Source organism: Oncorhynchus kisutch, unplaced genomic scaffold (assembly GCF_002021735.2).
Source record: "Oncorhynchus kisutch isolate 150728-3 unplaced genomic scaffold, Okis_V2 scaffold1626, whole genome shotgun sequence".
In the NCBI taxonomy this organism is placed as follows: domain Eukaryota; kingdom Metazoa; phylum Chordata; class Actinopteri; order Salmoniformes; family Salmonidae; genus Oncorhynchus; species Oncorhynchus kisutch.
In genome coordinates this window covers 31,654-49,882 of record NW_022263571.1, presented here as the reverse complement: position 1 = coordinate 49,882, position 18,229 = coordinate 31,654, and the positions used below count along the sequence as shown (strand labels likewise).

Genomic DNA, 18,229 nt, shown 5'->3' with positions numbered 1-18,229 from the left:
GGGGGTTCCAGTACCGAGTCAATGTGGAGGCTATATACAGGGGGTTTCCAGTACCGAGTCAATGTGGAGGCTATATACAGGGGGGGTTCCAGTACCGAGTCAATGTGGAGGCTATATACAGGGGGTTCCAGTACCGAGTCAATGTGGAGGCTATATACAGGGGGTTCCAGTACCGATAGTCAATGTGGAGGCTTTATTATATACAGGGGGTTCCAGTACCGAGTCAATGTGGAGGCTATATACAGGGGGTTTCCACCTAGGGTCCAGTACCGAGTCAATGTGGAGGCTATATACAGGGGGTTCCAGTACCGAGTCAATGTGGAGGCTATATACAGGGGGTTCCAGTACCGAGTCAATGTGGAGGCTATATACAGGGGGTTCCAGTACCGAGTCAATGTGGAGGCTATATACAGGGGGTCCAGTACCAGTCAGTCAATGTGGAGGCATATACAGGGGGTTCCAGTACCGAGTCAATGTGGAGGCTATATACAGGGGGTTTCCAGTACCGAGTCAATGTGGAGGTTATATACAGGGGGTTCCAGTACCGAGTCAATGTGCGAGGATACAGGTTAGTTGAGGTAATATGTACATGTAGGTGGGGGTAAAGTGACTATGCATAGATAATAAACAGCGAGTAGCACCAGTGTAAAAACATGGGGGGGACCCATGCCAAATATTTTTTGTCGCCTGATGGGAAAAGGTTTTGTTGTGCCCTCTTCATGACTGTCTTGGTGTGTTTGAACCATGATAGTTTGTTGGTGATGTGGACACCAAGGGGCTTGAAACTCTCGACCCGCTCCACATACGGCCCTGTTGATGTTACTGTGGTGTGTTCGGCCCTTCTTTTCCTGTAGTCCACAATCGGCTCCTTTGTCTTGCTCACGTTAAGGGAGAGGTTGTTGTCCTTGCGCCCACACTGCCAGGTCTCTGACCTCCTCCTATAGGCTGTCTCATCGCTGTCGGCGATCAGGCCTACTGTTGTGTTGTCAGCAACTTAATGATGGTGTTGGGCCACGCAGTCGTGGGTGAACAGGGAGTACAGGAGGGGACCAAGCACGCACCCCTGAGGGGCCCCTGTGTTGATGATCAGTGTGGCAGATGTGTTGTTGCCCTTATCAGATAAACTTCAGTCTCACCTTTCATACTATACTGCACTAATTTCCTTTTAAATGGGACCTGCCGGAACCAATCGAATACGAGTTTACAAACAGGCTTCCAGGCCTGAACCAATCAAACACCGGCTTACAAAATAGACTTCCAAGCCTGAACCAATCAAATAGAGGCTTACAAAACCGAAATCCAGTCTCTTGTTTATTATTACAGTGTCTGACTCATACTATGCCCTTCGTCCATGTGACAGACAGCTCACGCAGCACACACACACTCACTCACACAACACACACACAGAAGCAAAAGTCTGGTTGTAGTGCTTCTATCTTCACTAAAAAGATACTCGGCTATTAGGAAGAGGCTCGGCTATTAGGAAGAGGCTCGGCTATTAGGAAGAGGCTCGGCTATTAGGAAGAGGCTCGGCTATTAGGAAGAGGCTCGGCTATTAGGAAGAGGCTCGGCTATTAGGAAGAGGCTCGGCTATTAGGAAGAGGCTCGGCTATTAGGAAGAGGCTCGGCTATTAGGAAGAGGCTCGGCTATTAGGAAGAGGCTCGGCTATTAGGAAGAGGCTCGGCTATTAAGAGAGGCTCGCTATTAAGAAGAGGCTCGGCTATTAAGAAGAGGCTCGGCTATTAAGAAGAGGCTTGGCTATTAAGAAGAAATTGGGATTAAAGTGCTTGCACTCTGTTTCAGTATTTCACTGAGGCGGCAGACTCTGGGCAGAGAGGGGTGAGCAGGTTCAAGCAGAGTAGCGTGCTTCCTTCCACGGCACCGTCCCCAATCAGCACAGAACACTAAACAGGCTTTTCTTCCATTCTATCTCTGGAGGAGAGCCCACTGCAGTGGCAACAGAGAGGTATGTTGTTCAATATTTAAGCAGCTTGGCTAATCTGTGTTCCTGAGGTTTGTTTTAAAAGCGTTCCTGTGTGAATGAAGACGGGGGAGAACGACACATTATCTCTTTCTTCTGGCTCATACACCCTCCCAGTTAAATCTGGGGGAGGGAAGTTGCGCTCACACACACACACACACACACACACACACACACACACACACACACACACACACACGTGTAAACAATTTTGACCTCATGAACTTTAACCCTGTCACCTGAGGCCCTAGCAGGGTGTGGTTACCTGCTTTCGAAAGATCCCGCCTTTTTTCCCTCTTGAACCTTAATTAACCTCATTGGAAGCGTTTCTCAATGCTGTAATCAGTGGTTGGTGGAGTTGACCCTCTTGACCCCTAGTTAACCTCAGTGGGGGCATATCTCAATGCTGTAATCAGTGGTTGGTGGAGTTGACCCTCTTGACCCCTAGTTAACCTCAGTGGGGGCATATCTCAATGCTGTAATCAGTGGTTGGTGGACTTGACCCTCTTGACCCCTAGTTAACCTCAGTGGGGGCATATCTCAATGCTGTAATCAGTGGTTGGTGGACTTGACCCTCTTGACCCCTAGTTAACCTCAGTGGGGGCATATCTCAATGCTGTAATCAGTGGTTGGTGGACTTGACCCTCTTGACCCCTAGTTAACCTCAGTGGGGGCGTATCTCAATGCTGTAATCAGTGGTTGGTGGACTTGACCCTCTTGACCCCTAGTTAACCTCAGTGGGGGCATATCTCAATGCTGTAATCAGTGGAGTTGACCAAATGCCCCCACTGAGGTTAACTAGGGGTCAATATCTCAATGCTGTAATCAGTGGAGATGACCCTCTTGTCCCCTAGTGAACCTCAGTAGTTGGCAATAATCAGCCCCATGACTGGCTGTGAAATAGCCTTTCACAACCCCCTTTCTTCAAACACTGCACATCTGTAGACATCACACCTCAGCCCTCACTACCAGACTGTGTTTGACCTTGGCAAATCGTTTACATGTTAGTCCTTTAGCAGATGCTCTTATCCAGAGCCACTTACAGGAGCAATCAGGGTTAAGTGCCTTGCACAAGGGCACATCTACAGATTTTTTAAACTAGTCTGCTCGGATTTGAACCAGTAACCTTTCTGTTACTGTCCCAATGTTCTTAACCGCTAAGTGCCTTGCCGCCCGTAGCCCTGTGCAGCAGACAGAAACAAACCTAACAGGTCTGTACAGACCCAGTTTAGCCTGTTCTCCATTCTGGACGACGTGACTTGGGTGCCCATTCTGTATCTGCACCAAGTCTGTATGAAGAGGAAGCTGACTTTTTCCAGTTCACTGTTCCCTTTATCTCTCCCCTCTCTCTCCTCTGCCTCTGTTATCCCCCCCCTCTTTCTCTCCCTCACAGCTCTTTGTTTCGCCAAACTCATTTCCAGCCGAGTGCCATTCTCTCTGCCCTGTCATTGTGTGTGGTAATGAAGATTAGCTGGCTTGTGGCTCACAATGGCGTACCCAAATCCAGCATACAGACGACTCCAAATCCCCCCGCTAACTGTTAACCCTGGTGTAAAACGCTTGTCTCCCACCCAACCCTATCCTAACCCACTCCAACCCTTTCTGTGAGCGTGTGTTGCAGGGGGGGGGGAGTAATACTCTTCCGCCGGTTCACTGGTTGAATGGGAATGGCTGTTTCCTGATTAGATTAGCGTGGATTTGGTCGCTGAGAGGGGACCTCTTGGCGAGTCGCTACACCGATAAACAGCAGCTCAACCAAAGCCAGTTAAAGAGACAAGGATCCTCTCCCCAGTGAGCTCCACTACCGTCACGCTAGTCTCTCCAGTCACTGGGATAATCCACTGGGCTTGGCTCCTCTCCCCACAACTTCTCTATTTCCCCAAAACTATCTCCTCTCCCTCTCCTCTTTTCTCTTCTCCCCTTTCTCTCTCTTCTCCCTCCTCCTCTCCTCTTTCTCCTATTTCGCTCTTCCTCTCCTGTCTTTGAATCTCTCCTCTTCTCTCATGTCTTCCCCTTCTCCTCTCCTCTCATTGACACCTTTGCCTCTCGTCTCGTCTCCTCTCAAGTCCTGACACTCTTCCCCCTATCCTCTCTCTTCCTCTCCTCTCATTTCCCCCCTTTGTTCTCACTCCTCTGCTCCTGCCTTCCTCTCATCTCCCCTGTCCTCTCCATCCTCTCCTCTCATTTCCACCCTCTGTTCTCATTCCTCTGCTCCTGCCTTCCTCTCATCTCCCCTGTCCTCTCCATCCTCTCCTCTCATTTCCACCCTCTGTTCTCACTCCTCTGCTCCTACCTTCCTCTCATCTCCCCTGTCCTCTCCATCCTCTCCTCTCATTTCCACCCTCTGTTCTCACTCCTCTGCTCCTCCCTTCCTCTCATCTCCCCTGTCCTCTCCATCCTCTCCTCTCATTTCCACCCTCTGTTCTCACTCCTCTGCTCCTGCCTTCCTCTCATCTCCCCTGTCCTCTCCATCCTCTCCTCTCATTTCCACCCTCTGTTCTCACTCCTCTGCTCCTGCCTTCCTCTCATCTCCCCTGTCCTCTCCATCCTCTCTTCATTGACAGGACACACAGGCATTTTTCACAGCACGTCACAACCAAATTAGACTGCTGATCAGAAGAATACATTTGGTTTGCTTTTCTGAGGCACTGCATGATGTTGCCTCAGTAATTCTCCTAATCTTTAATTACTTTTCTTCTAGAAGGATTTGCATCTCGAAGCAGTCTGTCCATTTACTGTAGAATGTGTCAGAATGTATACTGACAGTTGTATACTGACAATAGGTTGTATACTGACAATAGGTTGTATACTGACAATCGGTTGTATACTGACAATCGGTTGTATACTGACAAACGGTTGTATACTGACAAACGGTTGTATACTGACAAACGGTTGTATACTGACAAACGGTTGTATACAGACAATAGGTTGTATACTGACAATCGGTTGTATACTGACAATCGGTTGTATACTGACAATCGGTTGTATACTGACAATCGGTTGTATACTGACAATCGGTTGTATACTGACAATCGGTTGTATACTGACAATCGGTTGTATACTGACAATCGGTTGTATACCGACAATCGGTTGTATACCGACAATCGGTTGTATACCGACAATCGGTTGTATACTGACAATCGGTTGTATACTGACAAACGGTTGTATACTGACAAACGGTTGTATACTGACAATCGGTTGTATACTGACAATCGGTTATACAGTGAGGGAAAAAAGTATTTGATCCCCTGCTGATTTTGTACGTTTGCCCACTGACAAAGAAATTATCCGTCTATAATTTTAATGGTGGGTTTATTTGAACAGTGAGAGACAGAATAACAACAACAAAAAATCCAGAAAAACGCATCAAAAGTGTTATAAATTGATTTGCATTTTAATGAGGGAAATAAGTATTTGACCCCCTCTCAATCAGAAAGATTTATGGCTCCCAGGTGTCTTTTATACAGGTAACGAGCTGAGATTAGGAGCACACTCATAAAGGGAGTGCTCCTAATCTTAGCTTGTTACCTGTATAAAAGACACCTGTCCACAGAAGCAATCAATCAATCAGATTCCAAACTCTCCACCATGGCCAAGACCAACGAGCTCTCCAAGGATGTCAGGGACAAGATTGTAGACCTACACAAGGCTGGAATGGGCCACAAGACCATCGCCAAGCATCTTGGTGAGAAAGTGACAACAGTTGGTGCGATTATTCGCAAATGGAAGAAACACAAAAGAACTGTCAATCTCCCTCGGCCTGGGGCTCCATGCAAGATCTCACCTCGTGGAGTTGCAATGATCATGAGAACGGTGAGGAATCGGCCCAGAACTACATGGGAGGATCTTGTCAATGACCTCAAGGCAGCTGGGACCATAGTCACCAAGAAAACAATTGGTAACACACTACGCCGTGAAGGACTGAAATCCTGCAGCGCCCACAAGGTCCCCCTGCTCAAGAAAGCACATATACAGGCCCATCTGAAGTTTTCCAATGAACATCTGAATGATTCAGTGGACAACTGGGTGAAAGTGTTGTGGTCAGATGAGACCAAAATGGAGCTCTTTGGCATCAACTCAACTCGCCGTGTTTGGAGGAGGAAGAATGCTGCCTATGACCCCAAGACCACCATCCCCACCATCAAACATGGAGGTGGAAACATTATGCTTTGGGGGTGTTTTTCTGCTAAGGGGACAGGACAACTTCACCGCATCAAAGGGACGATGGACGGGGCCATGTACCGTCAAATCTTGGGTGAGAACCTCTTTCCCTCAGCCAGGGCATTTAAAATGGGTCGTGGATGGGTATTCCAGCATGACCCAAAACACACTGCCAAGGCAACAAAGGAGTGGCTCAAGAAGAAGCACATTAAGGTCCTGGAGTGGCCTAGCCAGTCTCCAGACCCTAATCCCATAGAAAATCTGTGGAGGGAGCTGAAGGTTTGAGTTGCCAAACGTCAGCCTCGAAACCTTAATGACTTGGAGATCTGCAAAGAGGAGTGGGACAAAATCCCTCCTGAGATGTGTGCAAACCTGGTGGCCAACTACAAGAAACATCTGACCTCCAACAAGGGTTTTGCCACCAAGTACTAAGTCATGTTTTGCACAGGGGTCAAATACTTATTTCCCTCATTAAAATGCAAATCAATTTATAACATTTTTGACATGCGTTTTCTGGATTTTTTTGTTGTTATTCTGTCTCTCACTGTTCAAATAAACCTACCATTAAAATTATAGACGGATCATTTCTTTGTCAGTGGGCAAATGTACAAAATCAGCAGGGGATCAAATACTTTGTTCCCTCACTATATACTGACAATCGGTTGTATACTGACAATCGGTTGTTTACTGACAAACGGTTGTTTACTGACAGTTGGTTGTATACTGACAGTTGGTTGTATACTGACAATTGGTTGTATACTGACAGTTGTATACTGACAATTGGTTGTACACTGACAGTTGTATACTGACAAACGGTTGTATACTGATAAACGGTTGTATACTGACAGTTGGGTGTATACTGACAATCGGTTGTTTACTGACAATCGGTTGTATACTGACAATCGGTTGTATACTGACAATCGGTTGTTTACTGACAATCGGTTGTATACTGACAATCGGTTGTTTAATGACAAACGGTTGTATACTGACAAACGGTTGTATACTGACAGTTGGGTGTATACTGACAATCGGTTGTTTACTGACAATCGGTTGTATACTGACAATCGGTTGTGTAATGACAATCGGTTGTATAATGACAATCGGTTATATACTGACAAACGGTTGTTTACTGACAAACGGTTGTATACTGACAATCGGTTGTATACTGACAAACGGTTGTATACTGACAACCGGTTGTATAATGACAATCGGTTGTGTAATGACAATCGGTTATATACTGACAAACGGTTGTTTAATGACAAACGGTTGTTTACTGACAGTTGGTTGTACACTGACAGTTGTATACTGACAAACGGTTGTTTACTGACAGTTGGTTGTACACTGACAGTTGGTTGTACACTGACAGTTGGTTGTACACTGACAGTTGGTTGTATACTGACAGTCGGTTGTATACTGACAATCGGTTGTGTACTGACAATCGGTTGTGTACTGACAATCGGTTGTGTAATGACAATCGGTTGTATAATGACAATCGGTTGTGTAATGACAATCGGTTGTATAATGACAATCGGTTGTGTAATGACAATCGGTTATATACTGACAAACGGTTGTTTACTGACAAACTGTTGTTTACTGACAGTTGGTTGTACACTGACAGTTGGTTGTACACTGACAGTTGGTTGTACACTGACAGTTGGTTGTACACTGACAGTTGGTTGTACACTGACAGTTGGTTGTACACTGACAGTTGGTTGTACACTGAAAGTTGGTTGTACACTGACAGTTGGTTGTACACTGACAGTTGTATACACACAGTTATATACTGACAAATGGTTGTTTACTGACAGTTGGTTGTATACTGACAGTTGGTTGTACACTGACAGTTGGTTGTACACTGACAGTTGGTTGTACACTGACAGTTGTATACACACAGTTATATACTGACAAACGGTTGTATACTGACAAACGGTAGTATACTGACAATCTGTTGTATAATGACAGCATGTGTCAAGTGGAAGTGTATCACTCCCTGCTAATTATGATGTAAGCCTAACTGTGAGATGGGGTTGTGGCAGTCAGAGCACACCGCCCTGTCCCAAATGGCACCCTATTCCCTATGTAGTGCACTACTTTAGACCAGAGCCCTATTCCCTATGTAGTGCACTACTTTAGACCAGTACCCTATCCCCTATGTAGTGCACTATTTTAGACCAGGACCCTATTCCCTATGTAGTGCACTACTTTAGACCAGAGCCCTATTCCCTATGTAGTGCACTACTTTAGACCAGGACCCTATTCCCTATATAGTGCACTACTTTTGACCCAGGCCCAAAGAGCATAGGGTGCCATTTGGGACATAAGCCAGGTTTGCAGCCACCTGAAATGAGCTGCCATGCTGGATCATTGGCTGAAGAAAGATGTGTTGGGGGTAGTAGGGTGAGCAGCTCACGGTGCTGCGTCTGAAAAGCAATGGGAAATGTCTTTCCACTCCTTTAGACCAGGTCACCAGGTCGGACATCTCTCTGCACCCTGTGAGCAGCTCACGCTGCTGCGTCTGAAAAGCAATGGGAAATGTCTTTCCACTCCGTTTAGACCAGGTCACCAGGTCGGACATCTCTCTGCACCCTGTGAGCGGTGGCCTTTCCCTGGAGGTGAATGGCTTTGTACTTCCCTGTTCCTTCCCTCCATGACTGGTTGTCATAGTTTAGAGATGTCTGGCGGGGTCGTCTCTTTGTGTGCTTCATAAGAGGGCTGGAGTTAGTCTCTGACATCCAAACTGGCCAGAACATGTGGGGTCTGTGGAGTATAGCAGGAAGCTGGACCTCAGCTCTTTCTTTGATTGAAGCTCCCCTTTCTGTACTCAGTGCTGACGGCACTTCACTGTCAACGTTTTTGATTGGCTGCACCAGGAAGAGAAGGCCAGGTCACAGGTTAACTCCACACATTGGTCCATAACTCCTGTTAACTCCACACGTTGGTCCCTGTCTGACTGGTGGTATAACTCCTGGTGGTATAACTCCTGGTGGTATAACTCCTGTTAACTCCACACGTTGGTCCCTGTCTGACTGGTGGTATAACTCCTGGTGGTATAACTCCTGGTGGTATAACTCCTGGTGGTATAACTCCTGTTAACTCCACACGTTGGTCCCTGTCTAACTGGTGGTATAACTCCTGGTGGTATAACTCCTGTTAACTCCACACGTTGGTCCCTGTCTGACTGGTGGTATAACTCCTGGTGGTATAACTCCTGTTAACTCCACACGTTGGTCCCTGTCTGACTGGTGGTATAACTCTGTCTGAAATAGATCAGCATGGTTGAGGAGGTAGGGAGCATACGTGTGGGATATGATTGGTTCTTGTCTCGTGTTGCTCTGTCTGTGAGCTTCTCTGTGCAGACGTATAATTTCTTGATTAGCACTGAAGTGTCTATGGACATTACTCAGACCAACCTGGTAAGCAGGTTTCAGGGAGAGGCCCCAAATCAACATTTTAATTGCACCAAATGAATGTTCAATGTTGTTGACTGATCCAGGTACATGGGGTAGAGCGCTTTGGCTTGAACAGCCAGCTGAAGTGTGTCCTCATCAGGAACCATGCTTGCCAAACCCTTTAAACCTTCCCTGAATGATCTGGGAGCAAAGCCCTTTAAACCTTCCCTGAATGATCTGGGAGCAAAGCCCTTTAAACCTGCCCTGAAGGATCTGGGAGCAAAGCTCTTTAAACCTGCTCTGAAGGATCTGGGAGCAAAGCTCTTTAAACCTGCCCTGAAGGATCTGGGAGCAAAGCTCTTTAAACCTGCCCTGAAGGATCTGGGAGCAAAGCTCTTTAAAACTGCTCTGAAGGATCTGGTAGCAAAGCCCTTTATACCTGCCCTGAAGGATCTGGGAGCAAAGCTCTTTAAACCTGCCCTGAAGGATCTGGTAGCAAAGCCCTTTATACCTGCCCTGAAGGATCTGGGAGCAAAGCCCTTTATACCTGCCCTGAAGGATCTGGGAGCAAAGCCCTTTATACCTGCCCTGAAGGATCTGGGAGCAAAGCCCTTTATACCTGCCCTGAAGGATCTGGGAGCAAAGCCCTTTATACCTGCCCTGAAGGATCTGGGAGCAAAGCCCTTTAAACCTGCCCTGAAGGATCTGGGAGCAAAGCCCTTTATACCTGCCCTGAAGGATCTGGGAGCAAAGCCCTTTATACCTGCCCTGAAGGATCTGGGAGCAAAGCCCTTTATACCTGCCCTGAAGGATCTGGGAGCAAAGCCCTTTAAACCTGCCCTGAAGGATCTGGGAGCAAAGCCCTTTATACCTGCCCTGAAGGATCTGGGAGCAAAGCCCTTTATACCTGCCCTGAAGGATCTGGGAGATTATATTGTGAGGGTAATGTCGTCTGATAAGGGCTGTGTGTGTGTAATTATCTCACATCTCTGCTCTGCTTGGCTGCACCGGTCTCTAACGCCTCTTAAGTGGTGGCAGAAGGTGTTAGATCTCGCTGAACCTAATCTCTACCACCCCATGGATCCAGAGTGGCACAGCGGTCTAAGGCACTGCATCTCAGTGCTAGAGGCATCACTACAAACACCCTTGTTCGAATCCAGGCTGTATCACAACTAGGGTTTGCACATTTTGGGAAATATTCAGAGGTGGAAACTTTCTGTGGGAATTAATGGGAATATATGGGAAATAATGGAAATATATGCTAATTAATACCATTTAAATGTAGATGTTTTCGCATTGGATATATTTACCATATCATATGGAGGCAGAAACATAAACCTTTTACCTTATCACATGTAGACACAATTGCAAATGATTAAATCCTTCCAATAGAAATATAAAAAACGGTTTAGTTAAGAATTTAACTTTAATTAAATGAGTTGACTCTTCACATGGGATGATTTCACTTAACAAAAGAAAGGGAATATTGAATGATCTCCAATGATCCATCGCATCTCCCAAAAACATTTTCCACATCTTCTGTAAAATGATAGTCTAGAAACTAAAGCTTTGGTTGTTTTCCTCTCAGGCTTCCATGTCTTCTCCCTGGATCTCCTCAATGTCCACCTCTTGAACATCAGACTCTGAGGCCTCATCTTCACTGTCACTTTCCAACCTTGTTGAGGATGGCTCGTTGTCAGGTTCAAAAAGCCTCAAATTTGCCCGGATGGCCACCAATTTTTCAACCCTTGTATTGGTCAGCCTGTTGCGTGCTTTGGTTTGTGTTCCCAAACAAGGACCAGTTGAGTTCTGAGGTGGATGATGTTGGTGGGATTTGGAGGATGATGGAGGCAACAGGGGAAAGAGCCTCAGATCCACAAAGTCTCTTCCACCAGGTAGCTGATGAGATACTATATGTTGGCATGACTGTCATATTGCTTATGGCATATCTCCATCCCAAAGCCCTTGCTTGGAAGTATACTTCGCCAGACTGCCAATAACCTTTCCCTCATCCAGGCCAAGGTGGCGAGATATGGTAGTGATGACACCATAGGCCGTGCTTCTACACCTGCATTGCTTGCTGTTTGGGGTTTTAGGCTGGGTTTCTGTACAGCACTTTGAGATATCAGCTGATGTACGAAGGGCTATATAAATAAATTTGATTTGATTTGTTGAGCTCTGCACTAGACAGGATGCTCTTGCCAGCATACTTGGGGTCCAACATGGATGCTGTGGCGTGTATGGGCTTCAGGCAGAAGTCTTCATGCTTTTTGATGCATTTCAGAACTGCAGTTTCCTCTGCTTGGAGCAACAGTGAAGTGGGCAGGGCATAAGCTGCTTTCTCTATGATTTGCTTGACCTTCACTTGAACTCTGCATCCAGCAAATTAGTAGATAAAGCATGTCTGGTTGGAGGGGTGTATGCTGGGCCAAGAACATTCAGAAATCTCTTCCAATACACATTTCCTGTGAGCATCAGAGGTGAACCAGTTGCATACACAGCTCGAGCAATACATTCATTAGCATTTCTCTGACTGCGTTCCTCCATTGAGTAAAGAAACGTATGATTCCAGGAGGACATGAGCTGTTGTTATCGATAAGGTGTCTGATTCCAGGAGGACATGAGCTGTTGCTATTGATAAAGTGTCTGATCCATAATTTTCACCTCGAATAGAAGTAGAGGGACTTCTGTCAGAGGTTGCTTGTTGTGAGCGCTGAGGGAACTTTATGCACTTGGCCAGATGATTCTGCATCTTTGTTGCATTCTTCACCTATGATTTGGCACAGTATTTGTAAATATACATAGCTTTTCCTTCTACATTAGCTGCAGTGAAATGTCTCCACACATCAGATAGTACCGTGGCATTTTCCTGTAAAGATTAGGAAAAAATGAGTTAAAAAAACCATACAATTCCATGTACAGATAAATAGTTAAACAGTTAGATTAAACAACTCCTTTTGTAAGATAAATGTTTTAAATGAAACATGTATGGAAACAGGTGAATTAACACTCCTCAGTTAGCAGGCTCAAACAAGCTAAAACCCACATGGTAGCAAAAACTAACTAGCAGAAATTGTTAACAAGTTAAATGATTTAAACACACTTTGCTGTAGGCTACTATATACTAGTTAACTAAAAATGATGTATGTCATATAAAATATATTCACCCCACCCAGTATTGTAATCACAATGTACCAGAAAGCATGTAGTCCTTGGCTCTGACAAGGTAGTAGTGTGGGCTCAATAGCATCTCATTAGTGTGCAAGATCTTGAGAATCAGCTGTAGATGTGATGGAAGAATGCACTGTGCATGAAGAGGGTTGCAATTCCATTGAATTGTAGCATATTTTGGTTAAACTATCCCCAAGACCTAGAATTTTCCGACCCTTTGCAACCCTAATCCCTTTGCAACCCTAACCGCCATAGGGCGGCACATAATTGGCCCAGCGTCATCTGGGTTTGGCCGGTGTAGGCTGTCATTGTAAATATACATTTGTTCTTAACTGACTTTCCTAGTTAAATAAAGGTTGAATAAAATAAAAAAATGAATGTGAAATATTTGTTTAGGCTTGGCTCAGTAGTTTAAAAATGGTAATAAACAGAGGCTATAGTCTAAGTCTTCTCTCACTCAGATCAGTACGGAAAATGGAATACTGTCTTCTTTCCTGTGAACAGTCAAGTCAGTCAAGCCTGTGCTGCTGCTAGTAAACTATATTTACAAAAGTATGTGGACACCACCTCAAATGAGTGGATTCAAGCTATTTCAGCCACACCTGTTGTTGACAGGTGTATAAAATCGAGCACATCACCATGCAATCTCCATAGACAAACATTGTCAGTAGAATGTCCTTAATGAAGCAATCAGTGAATTTCAACGTGGAACCTTCATTGGATGCCACCTCTCCATGAAGTCAGTTTGTCAAATTCCGGCCCTGCTATAGCTGCCCCAGGCAACTGTAAATGCTGTTATTCTAGAAATGTTTAAGAGCAACGTCTAGGAGTAGAAACATCTAGGAGAAACGTCTAGGAGCAACAACGGCTCTGCCGCGAAGTGGTAGGCCACACATGCTCACAGAACAGGACTGCCGAGTGCTGAAGCGTGTAGTGCATAAGAATTGTCTGTCCTCAGTTGCAACACTCACTACCGAGTTCCAAACTGCCTCTGGAAGCAACGTCAGCACAATAACTATTCGTCAGGAGCTTCATGAAATGGGTTTCCCATGGCCGAGCAGTCCCACACAAGCCTAAGATTACCATGCACAATGCCAAGCGTCGGCTGCCATTGGAGTGATGAATCACGCTTCACCATCTGGCAATCCGACAGATGAATCTGGGTTTGGCTACCTGTCCCAATGTATAGTGCCAACTGCAACGTTTGGTGAAAGAGGAATAATGGTCTGGTGCTGTTTTTCATGGTTCGGACTAGGCCCCTTAGTTCCAGTGAAGGGAAATCTTAACGCTACAGCATACAATAACATTGTAGGCGATTCTGTGCTTCCAACTTTGTGGCAACAGTTTGGGGAAGGCCTTTTCCTGTTTCAGCATGAAAATGCCCCCATGTAAAAAGCGAGGTCCATACAGAAAGAGTTTGTCGAGATCCGTGTGGAGCCCTGACCTCAACCCCATCAAACACCTTTGGGATGAATTTGAACACTGACTGCGAGCCAGGCCTAATCACCCAACATCAGTGCCCGACCTCACGAATGCTCTTGTGGTTGAATGGAAGCAAGTCCCAGCAGCAATGTTCTAACACCTAGTGGAAAGCCTTCCCAGAAGAGTGGAGGCTGTTATAGCAGAAAAGGGGGGACCAAGTCCATATTAGTGCCAATGATTTTGGAATGAGATGTTGGACGAGCAGGTGTCCACATGCTTTTGGTCATGCAGTGTATCTCTCTGTTCTCTACAGCTTCTTCGATCTTCACCTGGCTGAGGTGGCATTCAGTGCAGGTGCAGGCAGGAGGAGAGGGGCTGAGGAGCATGGGGAAGGGGTTAGGATGTGGGGATGCAGGAGGGACATTTCTAAGTATTGCTCAGCAAAGTCATAAATCACCCTCTGGGAGGGTCACACACACACACCCACACAAAGGGATGGAGCCAGGCGACCAAACGATTCTGCTTGAGTCAGGCTGCTGGAGAATAGTCATTTGGCTGGTGTCACATCAGAGTGAGGCAGCACATCAAAGCTTCTCATTGGTAGACAGAACAGTCACCTGACTTGACAGATGACCCATGTCGCTGCAGATTTCATGGAGCTAATAGTGATGCCACTATATACTCAGTTTATTAGGTACACCACCCTGTTCACGAAAATGGTTCTCTCCCACGGACTCTCTAGGGTTCACCGAAAATGGTTCTCTCCCACGGACTCTCTAGGGTTCACCGAAAATGGCTCTCTCCCACGGACTCTCTAGGGTTCACCGAAAATGGCTCTCTCCCACGGACTCTCTAGGGTTTACCGAAAATGGCTCTCTCCCACGGACTCTCTAGGGTTCACCGAAAATGGCTCTCTCCCACGGACTCTCTAGGGTTCACCGAAAATGGTGCGACAAACAAAAAACATCCAGTCAGCGGCAGTCCTGTGGGTGAAAACAGCTCGTTGATGAGAGGTCCAAGGAGAATGGCAAGAATCGTGCAAGCTAACAGGCTGGCCACTAACAGGCTGGCCACTAACAGGCTGGCCACTAACAGGCTGGCCACTAACAGGCTGGCCACTAACAGGCTGGCCACTAACAGGCTGGCCACTAACAGGCTGGCCACTAACAGGCTGGCCACTAACAGGCTGGCCACTAACAGGCTGGCCACTAACAGGCTGGCCACTAACAGGCTGGCCACTAACAGGCAAATAATTGCACAGAAGCAACAGGATTAAATCTTCACAACATTAATGACCCATATCCACCTTATCTCACTTAAGTGTCTGGTGTTCTGGCCTCAAGTCAGGGGTCTATGAATTCTGTGTGTTTTTATAGGCTAACCTGTGTTTTTACCAGCCTCTCCAGCAGTTAGCCAGGCAGCCAACTGTGGGTGGTAGCTTAGCTAGCACTTTGATACTAATGACATGCTGTGTGCTGGGCTGAGGGGGGGATGCTAAAGGGGGCGAGAGGAGGGATAGCCTGTGTTGGCAGGCTTGCTATCTGCAGGGAGGGCACTAGTGGTGCCCATGTGGGTGGGAATTAATATTGGGGGAAGGCTGTGTTGAGATAGATGAGGTAACAGTTGTACTGCAGTGGTAGAGGCTAAGACAGAGGCAGGATACGCTACTATATGTATCAGTTAGATAGGATATATATAGGGGAACAACGTTGTTATCTGTATCGTTCACCCCAGCCTGACGATTGGCTCTGTGGTGTTTTGTTCTCGCTGCCTATTTCACTCTGCTATTCTGAGCTGCTCTCACTTCAGCGTGTGACACATGACTCACTCTGTCTGGGTAAACCACTGACTAGCTTGGTGTGAGAAAGGAAACAAAAACTAGTATTGGAGAGAGCCAAGCATAAGAATACTAGATAGCCATTGAGGGGTTTGTTCAACACATTTTGCCACGGGCCAGAGAGAAACAGGTCAGTTCTCCAGCCATAAATAATATCCCTGGTGGCTTGGTGACTAACTCACTAACACACAGCTCAGCTCCGCCCAAAGGCTTTGTTATCATGGCAGCAAAATGTCATATCACGGAACGTTTGTTTGCCCAACATGCTGACTCAGACAGGGTCATGGCTGAATCCAACTGTTGGCTGTGGGCATGTCTTCACTGTTAGCACTAAATGGGCCGCCAGGTTGGAGTGGAAAGATCCGTCTTTGGACAACTTTGCTTGTGCAGTAGGTCATTGGATAACTTCTCCTCAGTTCCGCTCCCACTTGGCGGTCCAAAGAGGGTTTCTCTTTTCTTTTAAGTCATGCATAGAAAAGGAGTCTGCTTTAAACCTGAGAGACTTAAAGACATCTTTGTGTGGAGACGATCCATGTTGACTTTTTAGATCCATGTCAGTCAATTACTCTGTCAGTCCAAGTGGCCTGTTAAGTCCTCTTTATCTTTTATTTTACCTTTATTTAACTAGGCAAGTCAGTTAAGAACAAATTCTTATTTTCAATGATGGCCTAGGAACAGTGAGTTAACTGCCTTGTTCAGGGGCAGAACAACAGATTTTTACCTTGTCAGCTCAGGGATTCGATCTTGCAACCTTTCGGTTACTAGTCCAACGCTCTAACCACTAGGCTACCTGCCGCCCCATCTTGCCCTTTGGGAGAAATCAGCCTCCGAGGGATGCCAGAGCACTGCTTTTAAACCTGACAAAGACAGGAAGACCACACACATTGCAGAGAAAGATACACAGACAAGTGAAGAAAATTCTGAATCACTCCTCTTGAACAACATTCCTTTAGTGAGAGAAAGAGTCTGCTGTCTCTCCCAGCCCTCCATCTTCTCTCCATCTTCTACCTTCCAATAAACTCCTCAGACCCCCTGTCTGCATCCCAATTCTCTAACCCCTTGACTAGTGTGGTGCACTGTTCACTTCCCTTCCTGGGTTTAAAAGGAAAGTTGTAAGAAATATGGTGGAAAGTCCTTCTAGCCCACGCTTATCTCACACCAATCATAATGCTTTTAAACCTCTCCACTGGCAAACAGTCTCCTCCTCAACACTGATCACCTGACATCACTGACCTACACTCACATTCAATACATCCAATGTGTTTCATAAAGCCCTTTTTACATCAGCATACCAGGTAGAGAGAAATCAGTCTCAGAGGGGAGACCAGTCCTCTTCTGGCTGTACCGGGTAGAGAGAAATCAGTCTCAGGGGAGACCAGTCCTCTTCTGGCTGTACTGGTTAGAGAGGAACCAGTCTCAGAGGGGAGACCAGTCCTCTTCTGGCTGTACTGGTTAGAGAGGAACCAGTCTCAGGGGAGACCAGTCCTCTTCTGGCTGTACTGGTTAGAGACCTATACTTACTGATACGGAACCGCTACAGTGTAGTCTCATCCCACCTTGCCCTGAGGTGGGTATTCAGAGTACAGTCTCATCTCTCCTTTCCCTGAGGTGGGTATTCAGAGTGCAGTCTCATCTCTCCTTTCCCTGAGGTGGGTATTCAGAGTACAGTCTCATCTCTCCTTTCCCTGAGGTGGGTATTCAGAGTGCAGTCTCATCTCTCCTTTCCCTGAGGTGGGTATTCAGAGTGCAGTCTCATCTCTCCTTTCCCTGAGGTGGGTATTCAGAGTGCAGTCTCATCTCTCCTTTCCCTGAGGTGAGGATTCAGAGTACAGTCTCATCTCTCCTTTCCCTGAGGTGGGTATTCAGAGTGCAGTCTCATCTCTCCTTTGCCTGAGGTGAGGATTCAGAGTGCAAGGCTCCTGGACGTATGTTAGTTAGCCTGCTGTGAGGATACCGTTACGGTGAATGTCACAGGCCCAGGATTGGTTTTACTTCCCACTGTGAGAGCCAAGGCAAGCCCTCGTTCCCTCTCTCGCTCTCCCATTTTTTCACACCCTCGCTCCCTCTCGGTCTCCCCTTTTTTCACACCTTCGCACCCCCGGTTATTCTCGGTTTTCCTCAGCCCCTCCTTCATCCATCTGTTTCTCTTCCATACCTCATTTCTGTCCCTCATGTCTCTCTCTCTCCATCTCTTTTCCCCTCCTCCCTCTTCAGCCGTCTCTCTTCCTCGTCCATTTTACTTCCCCCTCTCTCTTTACTCATAACCC

General features: G+C 46.5%; 1 protein-coding gene across 1 annotated transcript in view; it reads left to right on the top strand.

Moving 5' to 3' along the window:
• The first annotated feature begins 9,697 nt into the window (after positions 1–9,697).
• LOC116366978 (Krueppel-like factor 7) overlaps positions 9,698–18,229 on the top strand; it is a 29,369-nt gene continuing 20,837 nt past the window's right edge. Inside the window, exon 1 of the mRNA XM_031818798.1 lies at positions 9,698–10,474. Coding sequence (XP_031674658.1) covers positions 9,698–10,474 — 777 coding nt within the window. The remainder of the gene's footprint in view (positions 10,475–18,229) is intronic.